The sequence below is a fragment of the Tupaia chinensis genome, unplaced genomic scaffold (assembly GCF_000334495.1).
Source record: "Tupaia chinensis unplaced genomic scaffold, TupChi_1.0 Scaffold000247_1, whole genome shotgun sequence".
NCBI classification, from domain to species: domain Eukaryota; kingdom Metazoa; phylum Chordata; class Mammalia; order Scandentia; family Tupaiidae; genus Tupaia; species Tupaia belangeri.
The window spans coordinates 799902-821142 of NW_006159725.1; the positions used below are offsets into that span (position 1 = coordinate 799902).

Genomic DNA, 21241 nt, shown 5'->3' on the forward strand with positions numbered 1-21241 from the left:
TCAAGCTGTTTGTTGTCAAGGGGGGCTGCCGCCTGCCATATTGAACAGCCAAGACAGGGGCATTTCCTTCCCTGCAGAAAGTTTTTCCGTGACGGTTATGAGTTTAGTGGATGAAAAGTTCTATGGGAACAACGTGTTTGGAGAACCTTCCTTCTGTTTCTTGCTAATGGAGATTCACAATCCACATTAGCATGGGCAGTCTGAGGTGTCCTGTGGCCAAGATAACTATTTACCTCATTGTCTTCCAAATAGCTTGAGCCCCAAAAGGATGCTGATTAAAACCTCACAGATCTGCTAGCATTTTAGGGAATGCATGAATTGGGAAATGCATTCTGCCAGGTGGCCCTCTCTGCCTGGCATCCTCCCGCATCCAGTGTTGTAATGACGTGGAGAGTCTCCCCTGAACTGACTACCACCAGCCCCTCCGGCAGGACTGACTGATGTCCCTTGGCATGCACAGAGGAGGTGGACAGAGGCAGAGGCAGGCCCTCTGTGAGTACCTGAGGCCGGATGACCCGCGCCTTCCTCAGTGCCGGCTTACTGACAGCACTGGCTGTCTCACCCGTCTGAAGGGAAGCTTTTCCTCCATCCAGGTCTGGCTGCAGTCCCTCTTGCTCTTAGGCGGAGCCCGGTTTCCGCTGGTCTGCTGATTATTCCACATCTACTGTTCACTGAGCACTGTGCTGGGTTGCCTCCTGGCTCGGGGCCCTTCCTATCAGAATGATGACCTCCCTTGACATTCAACCAGTCCCTCACAGATGGCAAAGCACCGACCGTCACTTCTGTTTTCCCATTGTATCTCTCTCCTCCCCAGACACTGAGAGCTGAGAAAAATCACCTTAGAGCTGAGGGCTGCACAATCAGTGGCCATCGGAAGGCTCCAGCTCAGGTCATAGCCTCTGGAGCTGGGACCTCCTCCTGCACGGCCCCTCCCCACCTTGAGGTCTGCACAGAGAACCCCAGAGCAGCAGCCCACGGGTGGACTCTGCCTGGCAGGCATGGTGCTCTTTGAAGGCCAAGACATCTGTCTGGGGCGGCTGTCCCTCTGCTCCCTCGAGCGAGGGTGTGGGGCAGGTGAGCCCAGAGGAGGTTCTGGAGACACCCTGGCTCAGCCGCACCATGCAGCTGTCCTTGGAGAACGCGCCCACTGAGGCTGCGGAGAGGCCAGGTCCCCAACCCCCTGGGCCAGGCGATGGAAGGTGGGGCAGAACAGGCTAAGGTTGAGGGCAAAGAGGATTAAAAATCTAATCAACGGATGAGGAAATGAGGGGCCGAAGGGAAATGCAGCTCCGAGCTTGAGCTCAGAGGAGACGCTCTCCATCTTCCTTATTAATGCAGGGCTGAGAGACACGGCAAGCGGAATCAGGACCAGAGAGCTAATTCTATTTTCCAGCCATCAAAATTAGGCATAACGGAGATCATTCTGTGGGGAATCATGCCACTTATTCTCCTGCTTCCCCAAAGTAGATTTTTAATAAGCAGGTCTTGGAAAGTAGAGATAGATTGTGAATTACATTATTTTTCTTTAATAGGAAAAAAAGCAGAACGTCTGTCGGTGCCTATTTCTAATGAGGCTGGGGGAAGGAGGGGTGTCGGGCCCAGGCACGGCCGTCCTGTTCGTCCCAATGGAGCCTGTGGGAAGGGAGTTTGGGGACATCCAAGTACACCTGGGCTTCCTACGAGGCCCCCTGGGCCCTTTGGCCAGGTCACCCAGCCTGGACCCAGAGCTATGTGCGGAGACTCAGGAGGGCCAGAGCCACAGCCGTCCCGTATGTGTAATAAGCTGCATTAGTGTCTTTGCACAGGGCTCCAATCTTTTTCCTCTTCCTCTTCTTTCTTTTTCTTTTTTTTTTGCTTGCTTTAGTGTTTCCGGATATTTCACTGTGGCTACATGCTCTGTGTCCTCATCTTTTGCGACTTCCTCACTAGCTGTGTACCCTTGGCTCGGTGGCTTCACCTCTCTCTAGCCTCTGTTGTCCGTAAGGCAGGGATAGAGTATCGCCTGTCCAGGATGGCTGAGGGGGCTAAAGAGGATGGCATAGGGCCAGTCGGTGGGGTGGTGGTGCAGGTGCTAGATCCCACACGGCCAACTGCATGGTTTGAATCCCGGACCTGGAGCCTTGAAAATCATACCAGGTGCATGTGCGTATGTGCCCAAAGCCCAAGAGGAGGGATTGTGGCATGGCCATACCCCCGTGGGTGCTTTCTCACTCCCCCTTTCTCTTTCTCTCTCTGTGGCAAGCACACATACCTGATAGCAAAATTTAAAACAAAAAACAAGGCAGACGACCTATACAAAGTGGGTACCTCAGTGTCCAGGCAAGAAAATGCTCAGCTCACGTGCGTTTTTCTTTTCTTTCTTGGACCCCTTGGAGCAAGGGCGAGCCGAGGTGCGTCTCTGTCTGCAGGAGCCCTGTGTTCACTGTGCCCAGGTGCAGGCGAGGAGCAGGCACCCATCTCCGGCAGTTCCCGCTCCTGGGGAGGACGCACTGTCGGGAGGAAGGCAGGATGGTGGAGAAAAAGAGAACCATCTTGGGAGTCAAACCAAGCTGCTCCACTGCTTCTGAGCTGTGTGTCATGGAGCAGGTTACTCCACCTCTCTGAGCTTTCGTTTCTTCCTGTGTCGTGAGGGGATAATAATGCCTAGTGGGTAACTCGACAGGAAAGTAACGAACTGGGCCCAGAACATGACTCTCATTTCGCTGTTGTTTCATCCCGCAGCCCTGGCTGCAGCCCTGGCCAGAGTAACTGGGGCAGGGGTAGGTCTTCCCCATGCTGCCCCCAGGGGGTGCTGTGGGGAAGCTTTTGCTCATAATTATTGAACCATGCACCTGCCTGCTGCTGTTGGGGTGTGTGTGTGTGGGGGGCAGCGTCACAACCCTCCCACCAATGAACCACAATGTGCCGACTATCGTGTAGAGGATTTCTAGATCGCCTTGTTTGTATATTAAATTCTCTTATTTAAACCTATAGGGCGGGCTCTATTAACAGATGCAAAGCAAAGAGAGACGAAGTTGCTAAGGTCGCATGGTTCTTGCTGCCTTCTCTGCCCACTCCCCTAGCCCAGTGGCAGAGACAGGAGTCCCACTTTCGGGGAGCACTGTGGAGCGGTCCCGTATGAGGGGAGGACTGACGAGTGGGGAGCTGGAGCCCAGAAATCTTGGGTCTGCTCCCTGGCCTGTGCGAGTCTCTGTGGTATCACTCCCTGGCCCCTTCTGCCTCAGGGAAGATTTTTTTTTTTTTTTGAGAGGTTTTTCACTATAGGGCGTGTGCGCTCATCAGACCGACAGAGACATAGAGACAGAAAGCGAGAAATCACCCCCCAGGGGGGATGGTCACGTCACAGTCCCTTTTCCTCCATTCTCCTCTCGGGATCTTGGGCACGCACGCACACGCGCCCGGCGTGAGTTTTAAGCCTCCGGGTCTGGGATGCGAACCGTGGTCGACTACGTAGGAGTCCAGCGACATAGTCATTACGCTAACTGCTGGTTCCCCCTCAGGGATGATTTTTTAATTTTTTTTTAGGGAGATTTTTGCTAGAGGGTACGTACACCCCTTTCCCACCCCTCCTTGCCATCCGAGTCAGGGCCACCTCAGTGGTCAGGGAAGGCAGCAGCCAGCCTCCTGGGAGTGAGAAGCCTCGGTCTGGTCCTCAATCTGCCCTTTCTCCTTCTGCTCTGCTGGGCCTGGGACAGATCTGTTCATTTCCCAGAGGCTCGGTGTCTGCCCTCCTGGGGACAGTAGTGTTTCCCAGGGCCAAAGCTTCAGCCCAGGGAGCCAGCAAGGAGGCCAGCTGAAACGGGGGGATGCATGTATGTGCATGTGTCCTGTGTGTGTGTGTGTGTGTGTGTGTGTGTCCTCTGCAGACCCATCACTTCAGTATCTGTGTCTATCCCATGGCTGTGTCCAGCCCTGCCTGTTCCTTTCACCGTCCTCCTCCCGCCCTCCGGGTCCCCTGCCTTCCTGTTCCAGAAGCCAGCCCTCCTCCTCCCTCCCAGAACAACCAGCCTGCTGAGTCTCATCGATCCATCCCACTGCATCCTGAGCGAGGCTAATAGGTTCCCTAGGTTCCTCTCAGCCTCAGCCTTGTCAGGCAGACCTGCTGCTGGCCGAGGGTTCACAGGGGAGGAGGAGAGCCAGGAAAGAGAGCAGCTTTAACCCCCCTGGTGACAGCTGCCTTTGGCAAATCCCTTAGTTCCATTAAACAGTTAGAAAAGAGGAGAATGACAACTGAAAAATGCCATCCTGCCCTGAAATACTCCTAATATTCTTTCTTTTTTTTTAAGAGATTTTTTGCTATAGGGCACGCACCTGGTGTGATTTTTAAGCCACCAGGTCCAGGACTCGAACTGTGGTCAACCATATGGGAGTCCAACGCCTTAACCACTATGCCACCTGCTGGCCCAGAAATACTCTTGATATTTTTCATGTAACTCAACCACACTTTCCCCTCTCTAAATTCTTTCCACTGCTCGGAATTAAAAAGTATCCTCTTCTGACTCGTAGAATTAGAAAATCTCTGGGCTAGAAAGATATCAGTGTTGTTCCAGTTCAACATTCCGTTCCGTCTGTCGGGCTAATCCCCTCGCCCTCAGTCCTCCAGAGGGACGTTAGTCTCTGCCCGACACCTCCCACTGTGGGGACGCCCTGCCTCATGCATAGCCCACTGCATCTCTTGACAGTTCAGATGGAAAGTCCTCCTGTTTCTGGGTTTGATCCCTGAGGCTCCCAAGAGCAAATCTACCTTGTGACAGACCTTCCCACTCGTCCTCAGGCCCCTTTCCTTCAACTGCTCCAGTGACCTGGTGACACTGCTGCCTGGCACCTCTGCTCCTCTGGCCAGTGAGGGTACAGAGTCTCCTCCTTCCCCCGCATCTCTGGATCTGTCCAGTTCAGCAGCACCAGGCACCCTGCCGGCAGTGGAGGTGTCGAAAACAGGCTCCTACGAACCCTGAAATTATCTGTGTGTGTCTGATACAGCTGAACACACACACGCACACACATTGTGTATATGTGTACGCTAGCAAGTATGTTATGTGGCTTAAAACCAAGAGCCCTTCTTTGGGGGGAGAAGTAAAAAGTTTGGTGGTGGGACCAGCAGATGGCATAATAGGTATGTTGCTGGACTCCCACATGGCCAACCATGGTTCGAATCCCGGATCTGACAGCTTGAAACTTACGCCAGGCATGTGTGTGTGCATGCCCAAAATTGCAAAAGGAGAATGGAGAAGGGATTGCAGCATGGCCATCTGCCGTGGGGGATGATTTCTCGCTTTCTGTCTCCCTGTCTCTCTCTGTCTCTCCAGCAAGCACACACGCCCTATTGCAAAAATCTCTCTTAAAAAATATTAAAAAAAAAAAAAGAAGTTTGATGGCGTAAGGTGCTGGACTCCCACACAGCAGACTGTTGTTCAAGTCCTAGACCCGGTGGCTGCTTTTTCACTTTCCATCTGTCTTTCTCTGTCTCTCCCTGGTCAATTTTAAAAAATTATAATGATAATAAATACAATTAAATGAAATAATTCTTTGAAAAAAGGAAAAGAAGTGGGTGAAGACTGAGATAAGAGAGGTGGTTTGGGGAAGGGGTGGTGAGGGCTATGGGAGGAGCAGGAAGCCATCTCTGCTCAGCCCCTCAGAGGTGACAGTCTGGGTACTCAGCATCCCCTAAGTGACCCTGGGGGGCTGTCTTCTCTGTTGAGTAGCAGTGACCCTGAGAGGGGGTCGCTGCCTCCCCGCCTGCTTCGAGTGCCCGCCCTGCTCTTCTGCTGTACCAGGTGTTGTCCAGGTCGTGGAAAGAAGGTCTCGCTGACAGGGACTCTGGGAGGCTGCAGACCTCCGGTCCTGTCCCGCCTCTCAGCACACACGGCACGGCGTGTGCTGGATGGGTCGGGAGTCATGCTGCTCCTTGCTTAAAAGGCAGCAGATCACGGCAAGGGGGGAGCTGGCTGGGACTTGATTGCAGCAGGGTCCCCAGCTCATCCACTATGTAGGGGCTCTCTTTCCCGGGGAGCTCAGGGCACCTGCCAAAGGGATAAAGGGTCCCTGGGCCGCCTTTGTAGGCATCGCTATGCAGAGCATAATCCCGCTGTCATCCCCTGGGCTTCCCTGTCTCAACCCGCTGAATTTCATTGCCCGCCTGAAGAATCCTGGGGGATTTGGCCCCTTTCCCAGCCAGGCTCCAAAGCTTCTTTCTGCTACATTCCAGGACCCGTGGGGTTGCCACCACTGCCCCTCCCCGCCCCCAGCTGTGATGCTTCCTCACCTGCAGCCAGCTCTGGAGATGGCTGGGGCTCCAGAGCTGACTCAATGGCCTCCCTGGTCTCCTTGTTAGGGCGGCTTTTAGAGCAGGCGCTCGGCACTCAGACCCTTGTCGAAGTGGGAGTTTGCTTTTCACATCATCATTGAGGACATCACGGTGAACGCTTTCTCCATTTTACGTATAGGACAAACTGAGGCTGTCCTGATAGAAAGCAAGGTTCATTCAGGCTGCCCACCCCCCCAAAAATAGGGAGTCATTTGTGCTTTTGTATTCCCTTAGCTGTGAGTGCCTGGACTCTGCAGTCCTGAGGGCAGGGCATATATCTGTCCATTTCTCCGCCTGGTGCCCAGCCCTGGAGACCTGCTCCTGTTGTTGCTTGAGCGGAGCCAAGTGGGAGAGGCTGCCCCACCCAGTGTGGCCTTGAAGCCCCTGTGGAGACAAGTAAATACAAGAGAAGGAGCCTGGAGCCTGTACACCCACTCCCCTGTCTCTGGTCTCACCTGCTCTTGTGACTCTCACCCTGTCATACCCACTTACAGATAAAGAATGGGGCCACAGGGCCAGCAGGTGGTGTGGTGGTTGAGGCACTGGATTTCCACGTGGCTGACCACGGTTCGAGTCCCAGACCTGGCGGCTTGCTTTCTCACTTTCCCTTTCTCTCTGTCTCTCTCTGGTAAGCATACATGCCCAATAGCAAATTAAAAAGAATAAAAATAGGGACCAGCAGACAGCATAATGGTTATGTCGCTGGACTCACATGTAGTTCACCATGGTTCAAGTCCTGGACCCAGTGTCTTAAAAAACTCACACTAGGCACGTGTGTGTGTGTGTGTGTGTGTGTGTGTGCCCAAAATCCCAAGAGGGGAAGGGAGAAAGGGATTGCAGCATGGCCATTCCTCCTGGGGGGTGATTTTTTGCTTTCTGTCTCTTTGTCTCTCTGGCTAGCTCATGCATCCTATAGCAAAAATTTCTCTAAAAAAATAATTAATTTAAAAGCAGTTAGCATAATGGCTATGTCGCTGAACTCCCACGTAGTCGACCACGGTTTGCGTCCCTGACCCGGTGGCTTAGAGCTCATGCCGGCCGCGTGTGCATGCGTGCCCAAGATCCCGAGAGAAGAATGGAGGAGAAGTGATTGCGGTGTGACCATCCCCCCTGGGGGGTGATTTCTCGCTTTCTGTCTCTATGTCTCTGTCTGTCTGGCGAACACACGCGCCCTAGAGTGAAAAATAATAATTTTATATATATATATATATGTAAAAATATATATTTTTAAAGAATGGGACCTCCATGAGCTGAGATGGCTTCTCAAGGTCACAGAACGATAGAGAACTGACTCTGACCTTGATGGCAGAGCTCCAGGAGCGCCCCGCCTCATCCGTGTCCCTGTGGGTGGCCCCAGCAGTGAGGGCTGCGAGGGCGTGGGCAGTGGTGCATCCTCACAGGTCTCCGTGGAGGTGCCATCAGGGAAGACTGGAAAGGCCAGGCCGATACCGTGGCTGGCACAGTGGGGCTGTTTCCAAAACCAGTGTAAATAAAAGGCCCGCCAGGGCTTCTCCTCTCCCTGCCACAGCCCCAGTCCCTGTGAGCTCCTCCAGCAGGTGCCTGGGAAGCTGCCGCCTCGGTTGTGCCACCCTCGGATCTGGCCCTGCCACCCTCTTATTCTCATTAGAGCAACAAGCCAAGTATGGGCCTGCTCCCTGAGTCCTGGCTGCCTGTCACCCCGACCTCCCGCTAAGTCTGTCCCAGGGCTGCTTGGTCTCATGGGACAGGGTTGGGAGTAGACCAGAAAAGGGGGGGCTCTGGCCCCAGCTGTGTCTCTGTGTCCCCTGCCTGCAGCCCGAGGAGGTGGGCGTCATGATCTTTTGCACCCTTCTATCCCTTGGTCCTCAGGATCAGGAGGGAGAGTGGTCAGTGCAGGAAAGCGGCTGTATTTGGGACATCCCTGAGCCAAATATCCATCTGCCAGCAAGAGGCTACCGGCGTGGAGGCCTGGGCTGTTGAAAACCCAACCCTTCCCTGACTCCCGCCTTCCCAGGGGCGAGGCGTGCGGCCCCTCCTCCCGCCCGCGTTCCCGCTGTACTGAGGATTAGAGGCCGTTAGAGGATTGTTGTGAGGACTTACATGAGATAAGCCATGTAAAATTCTTAGCACATTAGTTGGAACACAACCAGGGTTCGATAAATGTTTCTCTTGTCATCGCATTTGAGAGCAAATGCCTATAGGTCTCTTTCCCCGGGAACCGAGACCACTGCTCTCCTGGGAGAATGACTGACACTCCTCCCCACGTGGACCACTCGCCCGCCTTCCCTCTGGCCTGTGTTCCCAGACACAAGGCAGCGTGTGGCCCTCTTGCCTCAGTGACGTGTCATTCAAGAACCCCTCCTCCCACGCAGCCCGAGGCGGTGGGCAGAGTGAGAAGGAGGAGGGGAAGGGAGACTTGGGGTGTCCAGACCCCCTTTCCCTCCCACTGGGGCCCAGACTCTTGCCTGGGGGAGTGCAGTTCAAAACTTGTTCTTGGTGGGACCAGCAGTTAGCGTAATGGCTATGTCGCTGGACTCCCATGGAGCCAACCGCAGTTCGAGTCCTGGACCCGGTGGCTTAAAACTCACGCCGGGCATGTGTGTGTGCATGCCCAAGATCCCGAGAGGAGAATGGAGGAGAAGGGATTGCGGCGTGGTCATCCCCCTGACGGGTGATTTCTTACTTTCTGTCTCTCTGTCTGCCTCTGTCTGGCGAGCGCACGCGCCCTATGGCTGAGGGCGCCCGCCCCCTTGGGAAAAAACCTCCCCAAAAAAAAAAAAAAAAATAGTTCTTGGCTGATGCCGCCACCAGGCTCTGAGAAATTCAATGGGGTTTACTAAGCACTGCTTTCTGGGCCTTGGCATTCTGTGAGAACAGCTGCCCCACTTCCGAAAGGAAAAGGAAGGGTTTATGCAGCTGGACATGGCCTTGCCGAGGCCTCCCTTTGTGGGCTCAGGCTCCGGCACCATACTGCTGCCTCACGGCACCCTCCCCAGGCCCTGTGAGCTGGCTGCGGTCATCCTCGCTTCTCACCTGGGGAAACTGAGGCTAAAATCACTGAGCTGGCTGCGTGGAAAGATCCTCAGATTGGAGAAGCAGACCCAGACCGGTGGTCTCTGAACCGCACCCACATCTCAGCCACTGTGCAACCCCCTGCCAAGGGAGGGCGGTGGAAAGGAGCGAGGCCTCTCCCTCCCACCTGGAGAGCCGTGCTGGCCTTTCAAAGAGCATTGTGAAGGCGTCAGGGGTGCCAGGCCGAGGGGTGTTTCCATGTTTCAGATGATCACCGACCCACAGCAGCTGAGACCCGTTCAGGCTGTTCCCCGGCTCCCCAACACAACCCCGGCCCAGCCCGGCCGGCCTTTGGGTTATCCCGTGTCTGCCCCAATTCCCTTGAGACTGCTCTGTGGACCCTCAGGGACTTCACCCTCTCTCCCCTCCAGGCCTTTTAAACCTAGAGAAGCTGTTGCGACAGTTCCTCATCTCCAAGGACACCCTCTCAGTGCGGATGCTGGATGACACCCGGGACCCCACCCCACTCCTCAAGGAGATCCGGGACGACAAGACAGCCACCATCATCATCCACGCCAACGCTTCCATGTCCCACACCATCCTCCTGAAGGTGGGCGCCCCCTTCCCCTGCCCTCCTCTGAGTCCCCACATCCTCCCTCCTGGCCCATCCTGCCCTCCTGAGCCTTGCAGAAGGAGCTGTGGTCTGTGTGCTCTGTGGGCCTTCCTGGTTGCTGGAGGGAGAAGGCAGGATGAGGGTGAGCTGTAAAAATCTTCAGCACCTGGGGTAGCAGGACAGTGGTCAGGGAAGCCTGGGCCCTGGCAGAGGCTGTGTGAGAGGCCTCTGCGATCCCAGGGAGAGCTGGCATGGTGGGGTGGACTGCTCCGGGGCTTAGGCAGAGGCATGAGGGCAGCATCTCCGTATTCGACGACCAGGACAGCCACCCCATGTGCCCCTCTGAGCGCCGGCTCTGTCTTCAATCCTCATGTAGTGTCCAGCAGTTCGCTAAGTGTCCCAGTATAGTTTCCCAGCGTAAGTCCCTCAGTGACCACCCGAGGTGGGTATAATAGTTTCCCCTGCACGTGAAGAAACTGAGACTCGGAGGTGAATGGATTTGTCCTAGGCCCTGCCCTGTGAGCTGTGAGACCGAGCCTGTGCAGTTCTCTCACCTGCAAGTCCGTTTCTCCTACGCTCCCAGACAGCAGGACAGGGCGCCAGTCTCAGAGTAGAGCGCACCCACGTGGAAACTCTGTGGGTGAGGCCAATCCGAGACACAGAGAGAGAGCAGGAGAAACAGGTGCCCAAGGGTCCATGCTGGATGATCCGCTGCAAGGAGCCAGCAGCCTTCATGTCCCCTGGCACCACTTCTTGAGCGGGTGGCTGGGCCAGGCATGCAGCCTCAGAACAGCCCCTGCATCTGGGCTCGTCCAGGACTCCTCGCAGCTCCCTCACCTCCCCAGGCACCCTGGTCTCCTCTAATGCCATTTTAATTGCCCATGTAAACACAGCTTGCTGCTGTAGCTGGGGGAGCAGCGCTCCTCGTTAACCTCTGCCTAGCTGTGGGGAGTCCTGCAGACGCAGGACGGTGGTCTCTCCCTCCCTTCCCGCTTCCCTTTCCGTCTGGATTTTGTCTCAGCCTTAATAAGAGATTTGAATGAGTTCTCTCAGTACTGAGGCTGTCCCTTCAGCCCGTTGCTATAGTAATTTCCCGCGGCTCCAAAGCCGTGCGTCTGTGCATACACCCAGCTCACACGCACGCTCCCTCACTCTCACGCACACACACTCATCTCCAGAATTTTTCCATTCTCCTCCTCTTTTGCTCTCTTATGTCTAAAGCTTTGATCAATGAAGTCATTAAGGCTAGCAAAGCTCCTCTAAGTTTTAGGGGTGAGAGATACAGGCTGAGAGGGCTTGGCTTAGTAGAGCCCTCGGAGAGGGCAGTTGGGGACACGCAGTTCCCCCACGGTGGCAGCTGGAGTCTGTCGCAACAGCCCCCAGGTGGGAACATTTGGGAGGCAGCCCCTTCCCCAGTGACATTCCATGGCTCCCAGCATATGAGGTTGAGCTCAGTCTCCACCCCTCCAACCCAATAATACGACAAGTGCATTACTGAAATCTTGAAAAGAATAGAAAACCACAAAGAAGAAAATATAGATCATTCACAATCCCACCACCCAGAGCTGGCCACCATTAAATTTTCATGCCTGTTCTTTCTGCCTTCCAGACACACTTTTTTTTCCCCAAAATGATTATCACACTGCACAAACTTTTCCGTAAGCTGCTTTTATTCGCTTGATTATATGCCACGCATGTTTCCCATGTCATTAAATATCTTTCTACAAATATTGTAATGGCTGCATCATCTCCTATCACAGGGATGTCCCATAATTTATTTAACCAGCTCTTTATTGTCGGAGACACAGGTTGTTTCCAATCTTTTGCTGTAATAAATAATGCTGGGATCCACATCTTTGTCCATAAATCTGTATGCGCATTCATGAATATTTTCGTAGCATCAATTTCTAAAAGTGGAATTACTGAGTTGAAGGTATGCGTGCTTTTACGTTTTTGCTATGATTTGCCCGATCGCTTTTTAGGAAGGCTGTGACGGTCTCCACTCCCACCTGCAGCGTGTTGGAATCCTATAGCTGTCTTGATGCGCCTGGGTGTTTTAAAAACTGGTTTTGGTTGTGTTTGGTGTGGTTGTGACTTGTTTGTTTTGCAGCTGTGCTTTGGGAAGGCAGCTCGCTGGGCTGTCAGGATCATTTCCAGCCAGCAAGGCTGCTGGGTGCTGGTCCTATAAGAGCCCACCATCAGCCCCAGCCCCTGCGCCCTTGGGGCCACAACGATTCATATGCAATTCCTCTTGTTCTCCCTTGACTTCCTGGTGGCCCAGGCAGGCCTTCTTTAATCAGGACTGGCCTCTGTCCTCCTGTTTTACTGGAACTCAGCACTCCTCCCTCCAGGAGTGTGCCACAGCCCTCCCCGAGCCGCCAAGGGTAAACACGAGTGGGAAGCTGCGTGCACTGGCGGTCCGCGGCCCCTAGGAGACGTGGCGTGCACGCAGAGCCCAGCCCTCAGCTCGGCAGCACTCCACTGTCTGCTGATTTCAGGAGGATTTGCAGAGTAATCCCCTACTTTATTGAGCGACTGTTCCTGCAACAGACTCCATGTTTACCCAGAATTCAGGTCTTAAAAACCAAGAATCTCTTGTCTTTTATCTCTAGGACAGCAGATTTGACAAAATGGGCTTAACTATCTGACTGTGCCTGCTTCCCACCCCACCCCTGTAAGCTGTGAGCTCATAAGGGTAGCAGGGGGTGGCAGCAAGCCGCTCACATGGAGCCTGTGTAGTGTAGTGAGGGCGGGGAGTGGAGAGTGGTCACCCTGCCACACCAGGTTCTTGAAAGTGCAAAGGGAAATATAGCTTCACTTGGAAGAAGCAGGAGCCTCCCAGAGGAAGCTTCGGGGTCCATGGTGCCCATGTGATCCCGCCCTGGCCACTGAGCCCTTGGGGAGGTTAGCTTCTCATTGGAACAACAGCGATAAAATGACGGTGCCGGCTCCTCCAGGAGTCTGTGAGGTTCCTCAGCAGAATGCTCGCGACGTTATCTGAGTTCCCTGGGAGATAACCACTCTGTAAGAGGAAAATGTAATCATCCCTGCTCTTGCGTCTCCCCCATCCACCTCAGTAGTCATGACAGAATTGGTCTCCCCATGGCCGGGGCTGCAGGATACATTATGAAAATCGAACCAACTGTCAGGAGGCATGCAGGCCCTGCAGAGAGCTGGGCTCATTATGGTACCTGATCTACCTGTCGTGTTCTGTAGCGCCCGTCACACTCCAAGCCGGGCACGCTGACAAGGGAGGCTGGCAAGGGGTGTTTATGATGGGTACACAGATCAGACAGAAAGGAGACTGTTCCGCAGTAGCGATTTTCGCTGTGGATGGTACCATCCTCGTGCTGTGATCAAGGGCGAGGCATGTCACAGGCAGCTCGTCCCTTACTAAGGAAGGACCAAAGTCTGCAGGTGATTCACTGCAGACTCAAGAATCCTCCTCGCAGTCTCGCTAGCATTCTGAGGGGGCAGAGTTAATTTGGGCCTTGCCTACAACCTCCAGACTCTCTTATTCATGCCACGGCCCCTAAGAGAGAGCTGCAGAGAGCTGTAAAGGGGCGCACCGTTCGGTTACGAAGCACTGAGATTAGGCTGCCTGGCTTTTGTTTCATTTTTCCCATTGATGAGACATGTGATCTTGCACACGTAGCTTAGTTTTCTGTGGTGTCAATTTCTTCAACCAAAAAATGGAGGTTGGGGACAGCAGATGGCATAATGGTTATGTCACTGGGTTGCCACGTAGTTGACCATGATTCAAATCCCAGACCTGGTGGCTTAAAATTCATGCAAGGCATGGATGCATGTGTGCCCAAGGTCCTGAGAGGAGAACAAAGGAGAAGGAATTACAGTGTGGCCATCCCCCTGCCCCCAGGGGGAGTGATTTCTCACTTTATGTCTCTGTCTCTTCAGTGAGCACATGCACCCTATAGCAAAAATCTCTCTTTAAGAAAAAAAAAAAAGTTGTTATATTGCTGCCATATATTAGCCAATGGGTGTTAGCCGTTGTTCTTAGTCATGGAGATCATTGGTTTTTGTTTTTTTTTTTTTTTTTAGGGGGGAAGTTTACTATAGGGCGCACGCGCTCACCAGACAGAGAAAGACAGAGAGACAGAAAGTGAGAAATCACCCCCTAGAGGGGATGGCCACTCCACAATCCCTTCTCCTTCGTTCTCCTCTCGGGATCCTGGGCATGCACGCACACGCGCCTGACATGGGTATTAAGCCACCGGGTCCGGGACACGAACCGCAGTCGACTACGTGGGAGTCCAGTGATATAGCCATTACGCTAACTGCAGGTCCCGGAGATCATTGTTTAACCCGTTTAATTCTTTGCTTCATTTCACTTAGAGCCATTTTGGTTTCACTAATGTCTGGTTGTATCCATGGGAATGTCTTGTACAGGAGAACCTCAGCTGCAAGGGACACTGCAGGGTTAGGGAGGGGTCGGGGTGGAGGGACCCTGCTTTAGAGAGTCACCTTTCTGTGCTCCATCCTCGAAGATCGAGGACAGCATAAGACCCGTCACCACATTCTACCCTGCTGGTACCAAGGGGTAGTGGAGGAAGCAGGAGCCTTGCAGAGGAAGCTTTGGGTTCCATGATACCCATGTGATCGCACCCTGGCCACTGAGCCCTTGGGGAGGTTAGCTTCTCATTGGAACAGCCGATAAAATTATCACGCCGGCTCCTTCAATGGTAGATACTGGAACTCTCAGTGCTCCTGTGCTTCATGTGCTTTCGGTTTCCTTCTCTAACCTCCCTCTCTTCCCTCTGCAGGCAGCTGAACTAGGAATGGTGTCTGCCTATTACACGTACATCTTCACCAATCTGGTAAGACACTTTCCCAGCCCCGCTCCTTGGCCTAGAGTGTGGTCAGGATCAGGGCCATGATTAGAATGCAGCCCCAGAGATGAGGAGTGGGGGGAAGAGAACAAAGAGACAGACGCCCACCAGAGGCAGGGTGTCCTGGAAACATGGAATCCCAAGAGCCCATTGGGAGTCTCATCCCAACAGCTCTTAGCCTTCGGAGAACGGGAACTGGGAGAGTCTAATGGTTCCAAATATCACTGGCCACCCAGGGCAGGTTTCCGCAGGCTGCAGGGTGACAGATGAGCCTCCTCGGTAGGTCCAGGTACTGGCCAATGGTCCAGTCACTGCCTCGCCAGACCGCCATACTAACTCAGAAGTGGGAAAGCCGAGACACCGAAAGTACGTGGTACGTGTGGCTCACCGTGCTGTGGCTGCAGGCATCACTGGAGGCCATCTTCACCGTGTCCCCTTACCCTGTAGAGGAGAAAACTAAGGTCAGAAGAAATATTACTAAATCAGGTTTGAGTTATAACTTGCCACATAGCAAATGAGCTCTGCGTCCTTATCTTTGAAACTGGATCAAGACAGCTGTGTCATAGAGTGGCCGTAATTTGGAAATGATGTCATGGAACCTATGTGGAAGCGTGGTTAAGCACTCACAAATACGCCATGCTATTATGACATATAGGTACACTCGAGAGCAGAGAGGGGGCCGCAGAGAACACGCTTTTTCATTTATACCTTTTTATCTTGGGATAATGATAGAGTCATAGGAAGGTGCAAAAAGATAGTTCATACAGAATAGCCTTAGCCTAATGTTCTGCCAGACACTAATATAATTAGAGCATAGTAGCAAAACCTGGATGTCAAAATAGCAGCGCTGTCACAGTGTGTAAATGTGTGTACCGCTGCAACCAGATGCAGAGCTATTTTGTCACCACGAGGGTCTCCCACGTGCCACCTCTTTGTAGTCACACCCTTCACCTTCCTGCCCACCATCCCAACCCTCAGCGGCCACCACACCGGCCGCCATTTCTGTGCCGTTCCGTTGCTGAGAATGCTTTCTAAATGGACGCCCACACCACATGTGACCTTTCGAGGTTGGCTTTTCTCATTCAGTGCGGTGCCCTTGACATCTGTCCAAGCCACGGCATTTCTTCACTGCGCGTGTGTGCTGATGTGGATGTGCTGTGGTTTGTGTGTTCACCTGTTGGGAAGCGTGATGGTTGTTCCCAGTTCTTGGCTATTATAAACAGAGCTGTTAAAAGAGCTCTTCAGCGGGCCATCAGGTGGCGTAGTGGTGAAGGCACTAGATTCTCACGTGGTTGACCTCGGTTTGAGTCCCAGACCTGGTGGCTTAAAAATCACACCAGTGGGACCAGCAGTTAGTGTAATGGCTGTGTCACTGGACTCCCACATAGTCGACCGCAGTTCGAGTCCCAGACCCGGTGGCTTAAACTCACACCGGGCGAGTGTGCGTGCGTGCCCAAGATCCCAAGAGGAGAATGGAGGAGAAGGGATTGCGGCATGGCCATACCCCCGGGGGATGATTTCTCTCTTTCTGTCTCTCTGTCTGTCTGGTGAGCACAAAAGCATCTCAAAAAAAAATTTTTTTTTTTAAAAAGTCACACCAGATGTGTTTGCATACATGTCCAAAATCCCAGGAGGAGAATGGAGGAGAGATGGTTGCAGCATGGCCATCACCCCTGGGGAGATAATTTCGCATTTTTCCTCTTACTGTTTCTCTCTGTCTCTGTCCGGTGAGGGCATGCACCATATGGTAAAAGCCTTTTTAAAAGGTTTTTGAACCATTCAGAGGGGCTAGCAGGTAGTATGGTGGTGGAGGTGGCTGGATCCCACATGTCTGACTCTGCGGTTTGTGTCCTAGTTCCAGTGGCTTGAAAAACAGGCTGGGTACATGTGCCTGCATGCACAAAATCCCGAGAGGAGACTGGAGAAGAGATTGCAAATGTATGCACTCTATAGCAAAAATCTAAAAAAAAATAAATAAATAAATAAAATAAAGTAAAAAAACAACAAAAGAGCCTTTCAGAGAAGAGATTTACTTTATTTTACAAATCAGTGGACCAGGTGGTCTTTCATCCAAACATGCTTTTGAGCACCTCCTATGTACCAGGCTCTGGGCTAATCTTTAAAGATCAAAACAGGGTTTCTTACCCAGCCTGTTTTAGAAAAACTCAAAGTACCTAGCATTGTGCAAGGCGGTAAATTCTGTTATTATACAGAATGCATCAGACCTCGAACGGGGTGCGGGGGTGGGGGCAGTGAGAAAAGTTTTCATTGAAGCAGAGTGTTCAGGCAATGCCCTGGAGGTGGATACACTTTTCCTCGATAAACAAAGAAAGGTAGAGCAGTCTGGGATCAGAACGCCCATGGTGTGTCCGGGAAGCAGAGAGTCACATTAAACGTGGGGACTGCTCCAGAAATATGCATGTCGGTTCATTCTTCATCGTTTATCTGTTTACATCCAGCCTGGAAAGTGACCTATTTAGAGGATTTAAGGCAGATGTCAATTCAGCCTCACAGATTTGACTCTTCAGTCTTAAAAAAGACCAAGTTACCGGGCAGGAAAGACTTTCTTGGTAAAAGTGTGTAATGGAGGAGTTAGGGGAGCATCCCATTTCCCTCCCTAGACTTAGGGACCAGGTCTTCCCAAAGTGTCCTGCAAGGGCTGGGAGATGCTGCCCAAAGAGACAGGCATGGACCTTGAGCCCCCTGTACTAGGCCTTCTGCAGGTGTCTGTGAGCAGCCCTTTCTTGGGCTATAGGATGTTAACCCAAAGCATCCTCAGGCTTTTGCTCTTAGAGCTGAAAGAGACCTCAGAGGAAGTCGATGTGGCCTTTTCTCTGTGACCTCTTCACAACAGTTCTGCTAGAGCCATTCCGCCTTTGTTTGAACGTGAGTGGAAATGGTGTGTTCACCACCCCCCGAGACTGCCAGCTCTATGGCTGGACTTTGCCATTGAAGTCTAGTGGGGTAGCATGTAGAAGAAGACCGCATGCATCAGATGTGCACGGCTTGAAGAGCTTTCTCCAGGCCAGCACACCTGTGGAAGCAGTGCCCAGACCCAGGGACAGAACATCACCAGAACCCCAGAGGGCCCCCTCGTGCCCCTCAGAGTGTGAAACAGATGAACTTCTTTGTTCGCCTTTTTCAGTTGTGTTTGTTGTTGTCGTCTCTTGTCTAACACAGCTCCTGTAAGTCAGAGCATTAACTTGTAAAACGGGAGTAAAGGATTAGACTACTCCCAGAGCCACGCAGAAGCATTTGCTTAAAGCAGGCGGCACGTGGGAGAGCCTGTGCGAGGGGGCAGAAGAATGAAGAGAGATTTAAGTCCTGTTGTGATCCACTGTGGGAGCCTAGGAAAGGAGGCAGGGAGGGAAGAAGCAGGCCCAGGCTGCCTGCCTGGAGCCAGCAGCTGGGGAGGCGCCCCGCCTTGGGAGGCATTGTCACAGAAGAGGCAAGGTGCCTGGCGACACCGAGTCTAGGAGTCGCTGAGGTGACTTTATAGGTGGGAGGAAGCTAGTCAATTGAATATGAGTTCTGAGGACAATAACCAGAGTATGGTGTGGTTGCTTGGCTTGCTGATCTTTTTTTTCTTTCTTTCTTTAATTTGCAAGAGGGCACATGCATTCACCAGACAGAGATGGAGAGATAGAGAGAGTAAGGGAGAAAAGCATCCTTTCCATAGGACATAGTTCCCCTCTGTTTCTCCATCCTGTAGGGATTTGGGTCATGTACACACATGTGCCTGGCATGTTTTTTAAGTCACTAGGTTCAGGACTAGAACCATGTGATCGTTTGGAGATTTTTAAGGCAGCAATACCCACCTGGACCAGCAGTTGCCATGATGGCTATGTCGCTGGACTCCCATGAAGACTGCGGTTCGAGTCTCGGACCCGGTTGCTTAAACTCATGCCGGAAACGTGTGTGTACATGCCCAAGATCCCAAGAGGAGAATGAAGGAGAAGGAATTGTGGTGTGACCATACCCCGGGGAGTGATTTCTCGCTTTCTGTCTTTCTGTCTGTCTCTCTTTCTGGAGAGTGCAGGCACCCTCTCACAAAAAAAAAAAAAAAAAAAAAAAAAAAAAGACAGCAATACCCACATTCCCTCCTTCTCTGAAATACTGAAAATGCTGGTAATATGCTGTCCAGGGGAAAAGCACCCACTTGGGCCATCAGCAATCCCGGGTCACATCCCCCCACTGCTTTATCTTCACTGTGAGACTCCGAGGGAGTCACATAGATGCCAAGTCCCAGTTTTCTCATTTTTAAAATGGGGATAATGAAACCCTTCAAGGTTATTATGAGGATTCACTGAAATTCTGTAAGTAAAAATGCATTGTACATCACAAAGTACTATATGTTTCTAAGGCGTAATTTTTTATATAACACTGTGATACTCTCGCTGTTCAAAGAGCTTCTCTTCTTTTCGGGTGGGCCCAGAACACAACCAGCTCTGGGAGCAGGCTTCAGTCAGAGAAGTCTTTGAACCTGGAATTAACAGGACTCACACGGCTTGTAAGTTGGCAAAGGGAAATCAGAAAAGCAACTGCATGAGCGAAGCTGGTCGAATAATAGTCAAGAGAATGGCAGAGCCATTGCAAAACTCAGTCAGCGAGAGACTATTCTGGAAGTTTCTCATTAGTGCCTGCGCTTTCTAGAATGGCCAGACCTCAGTAGGAAGAAAGGAACCATTTTTGAAGACCTGTTTTCCTGTCCAGATGCAGTTGGAGTTTGGGGTCAGAGAGGCGGGGGTTTCATAGAGAGTATGACAAGTTCTCCGGGGCCCTGGTCCAGTCTCTTCCCCAAATACAGATGCTGCCTGGACTTGAATTCTGATTGAGTCCTTCTCTGAATTCCTCAGGGAGCCTCGTCATGTCTTATCTCCCTGAATTCAGCCACAGTGGATTCTTGGATCAGCTTCTCGAGAACCAGCATGGAGAACTGGGCAGGGACTTTGGCCTTAGGTAGATACAACTTCAGATTCTAGTTCGTGATCTTATGCAAGTGGCTTAACCTCTCTGAGCCTCAATGACCTCTTCTGTAAGTGGACACTAGAAGTACCTACTGCCTCAGGAGCTAGTATACACACAGCCAGTGGCCACAGCCCAAGGGCACTAGAGGGGAGATTTTATTGTAAGAGGTCTAGTTTACACTTCTCATCAACCTGAAAGGAATGGGAGACACTTATCTTGCTGTCCAGCCTCTAATGGCCTGTAAAACTGACTCCCCAAAATGCCATTTTACTTATTTCCAGAAAATAGTCTAGGTAGTTTGGTTAGCATGTGTGACCCGACCAACCATTGTAAGGTTTATCTGTGTCAGTAATTACTGGGTAATTGATCAAGTTCCCATACCTCCTTCTCACCCAGGCATTAAGAAAGCTGATTGATGTGGGGTATCTATAATAAATGAATCAGTTTGACTGCTGTGGATCCGATCCATTGATTACGAAGCACAAGAGTTGGGACAAAATGATCCGTCATGAATCAAACTTCTAAATTGTCCATTCATTCGACCCTGTAGACACACGTTTCTTTCTCTCTCAGGGTCTGGCCAGCAGGGAGGGTGAGCCTGCCAGTCCTGGGCCTTGGGTGACAGGGACGACTGATGTGGTGAGAGGAGCAGAGGGAGCTGAAACTCCTGGGGGGCCGGGCAGCTGCTCGACAGCGCCGGCAGAGCTGTATGGGCCGGGGGGAACCGGATTTGTGGGTGCAGTGGGAGCCGAGGTCTGTGCTGGTGGCAGTGAGGTGTCAGGCGATGAGAGAACTTCAGCTGGGGGTGGGGAGGGGAGCAATGCACAAGGACAGACCTTTCTCAGCACAGGGGACGAGGCCAGTGACAGGAAGTATGACAGTGACAGACAGCTAGGTCTTTGTGTGTATTATCTCTTGTAAAGTTGGTGCCGAGGTCAGAGGTCTGATCCATGAACTAGCATCTTGCCCTCGTTTCTGATTCCAGAAGGTCAGGACTCCTTCCCAGCAGGGCAGATCTCTCATCGGCAGGTGCAATGTGCCTGGCTGATGTGGGAGCCCATGGCAGAGGGTCAGCTCTCAGGGTTCCAGTTACGAGAACCTGAGAGACAGAGAGACACTGACAGCCAGGACGTACACATGGCCAGAGGTCAGGCAGCTGGAGAGGAACCGGGAGGAAGCAAGTCCTCGTGATAGACCCAGGAAAGGGGTCAAGGTGCAGGTCCCAGTGAGACAGACCAAATAAGGGACAAGTAAGGCAAGTGCCACTGCCGTGCAAGGTCACAGAGACACAGATGTGCCGGCGTCCAGCCTCGGCGTGGGTGGGTTATCTCGATGAAGGCGGCGAAGATGAACAGAAGACAGAGGCCTCGATGCCTCTCATGCACGTCCTATGCCGGACACCCCTCAGAGATCGCTCTCTGAGGAGTGACAACTGCTAGGAATCATTGTGCGTTTTTATTGAAAACGTGTTACATGCAAGTAAAGGGAGAGGGGCTAGTGTTTCAATTAACAGCTCAT

At 52.4% G+C, this 21241-nt stretch overlaps 1 protein-coding gene across 1 annotated transcript in view; it reads left to right on the forward strand.

Moving 5' to 3' along the window:
- Positions 1 to 21241, forward strand: part of GRIK4 (glutamate ionotropic receptor kainate type subunit 4) — a 394611-nt gene that overhangs the window by 174609 nt on the left and 198761 nt on the right. The window contains exons 5-6 of the mRNA XM_006148794.3: positions 9727 to 9905; positions 14690 to 14743. Coding sequence (XP_006148856.1) covers positions 9727 to 9905; positions 14690 to 14743 — 233 coding nt within the window. The remainder of the gene's footprint in view (positions 1 to 9726; positions 9906 to 14689; positions 14744 to 21241) is intronic.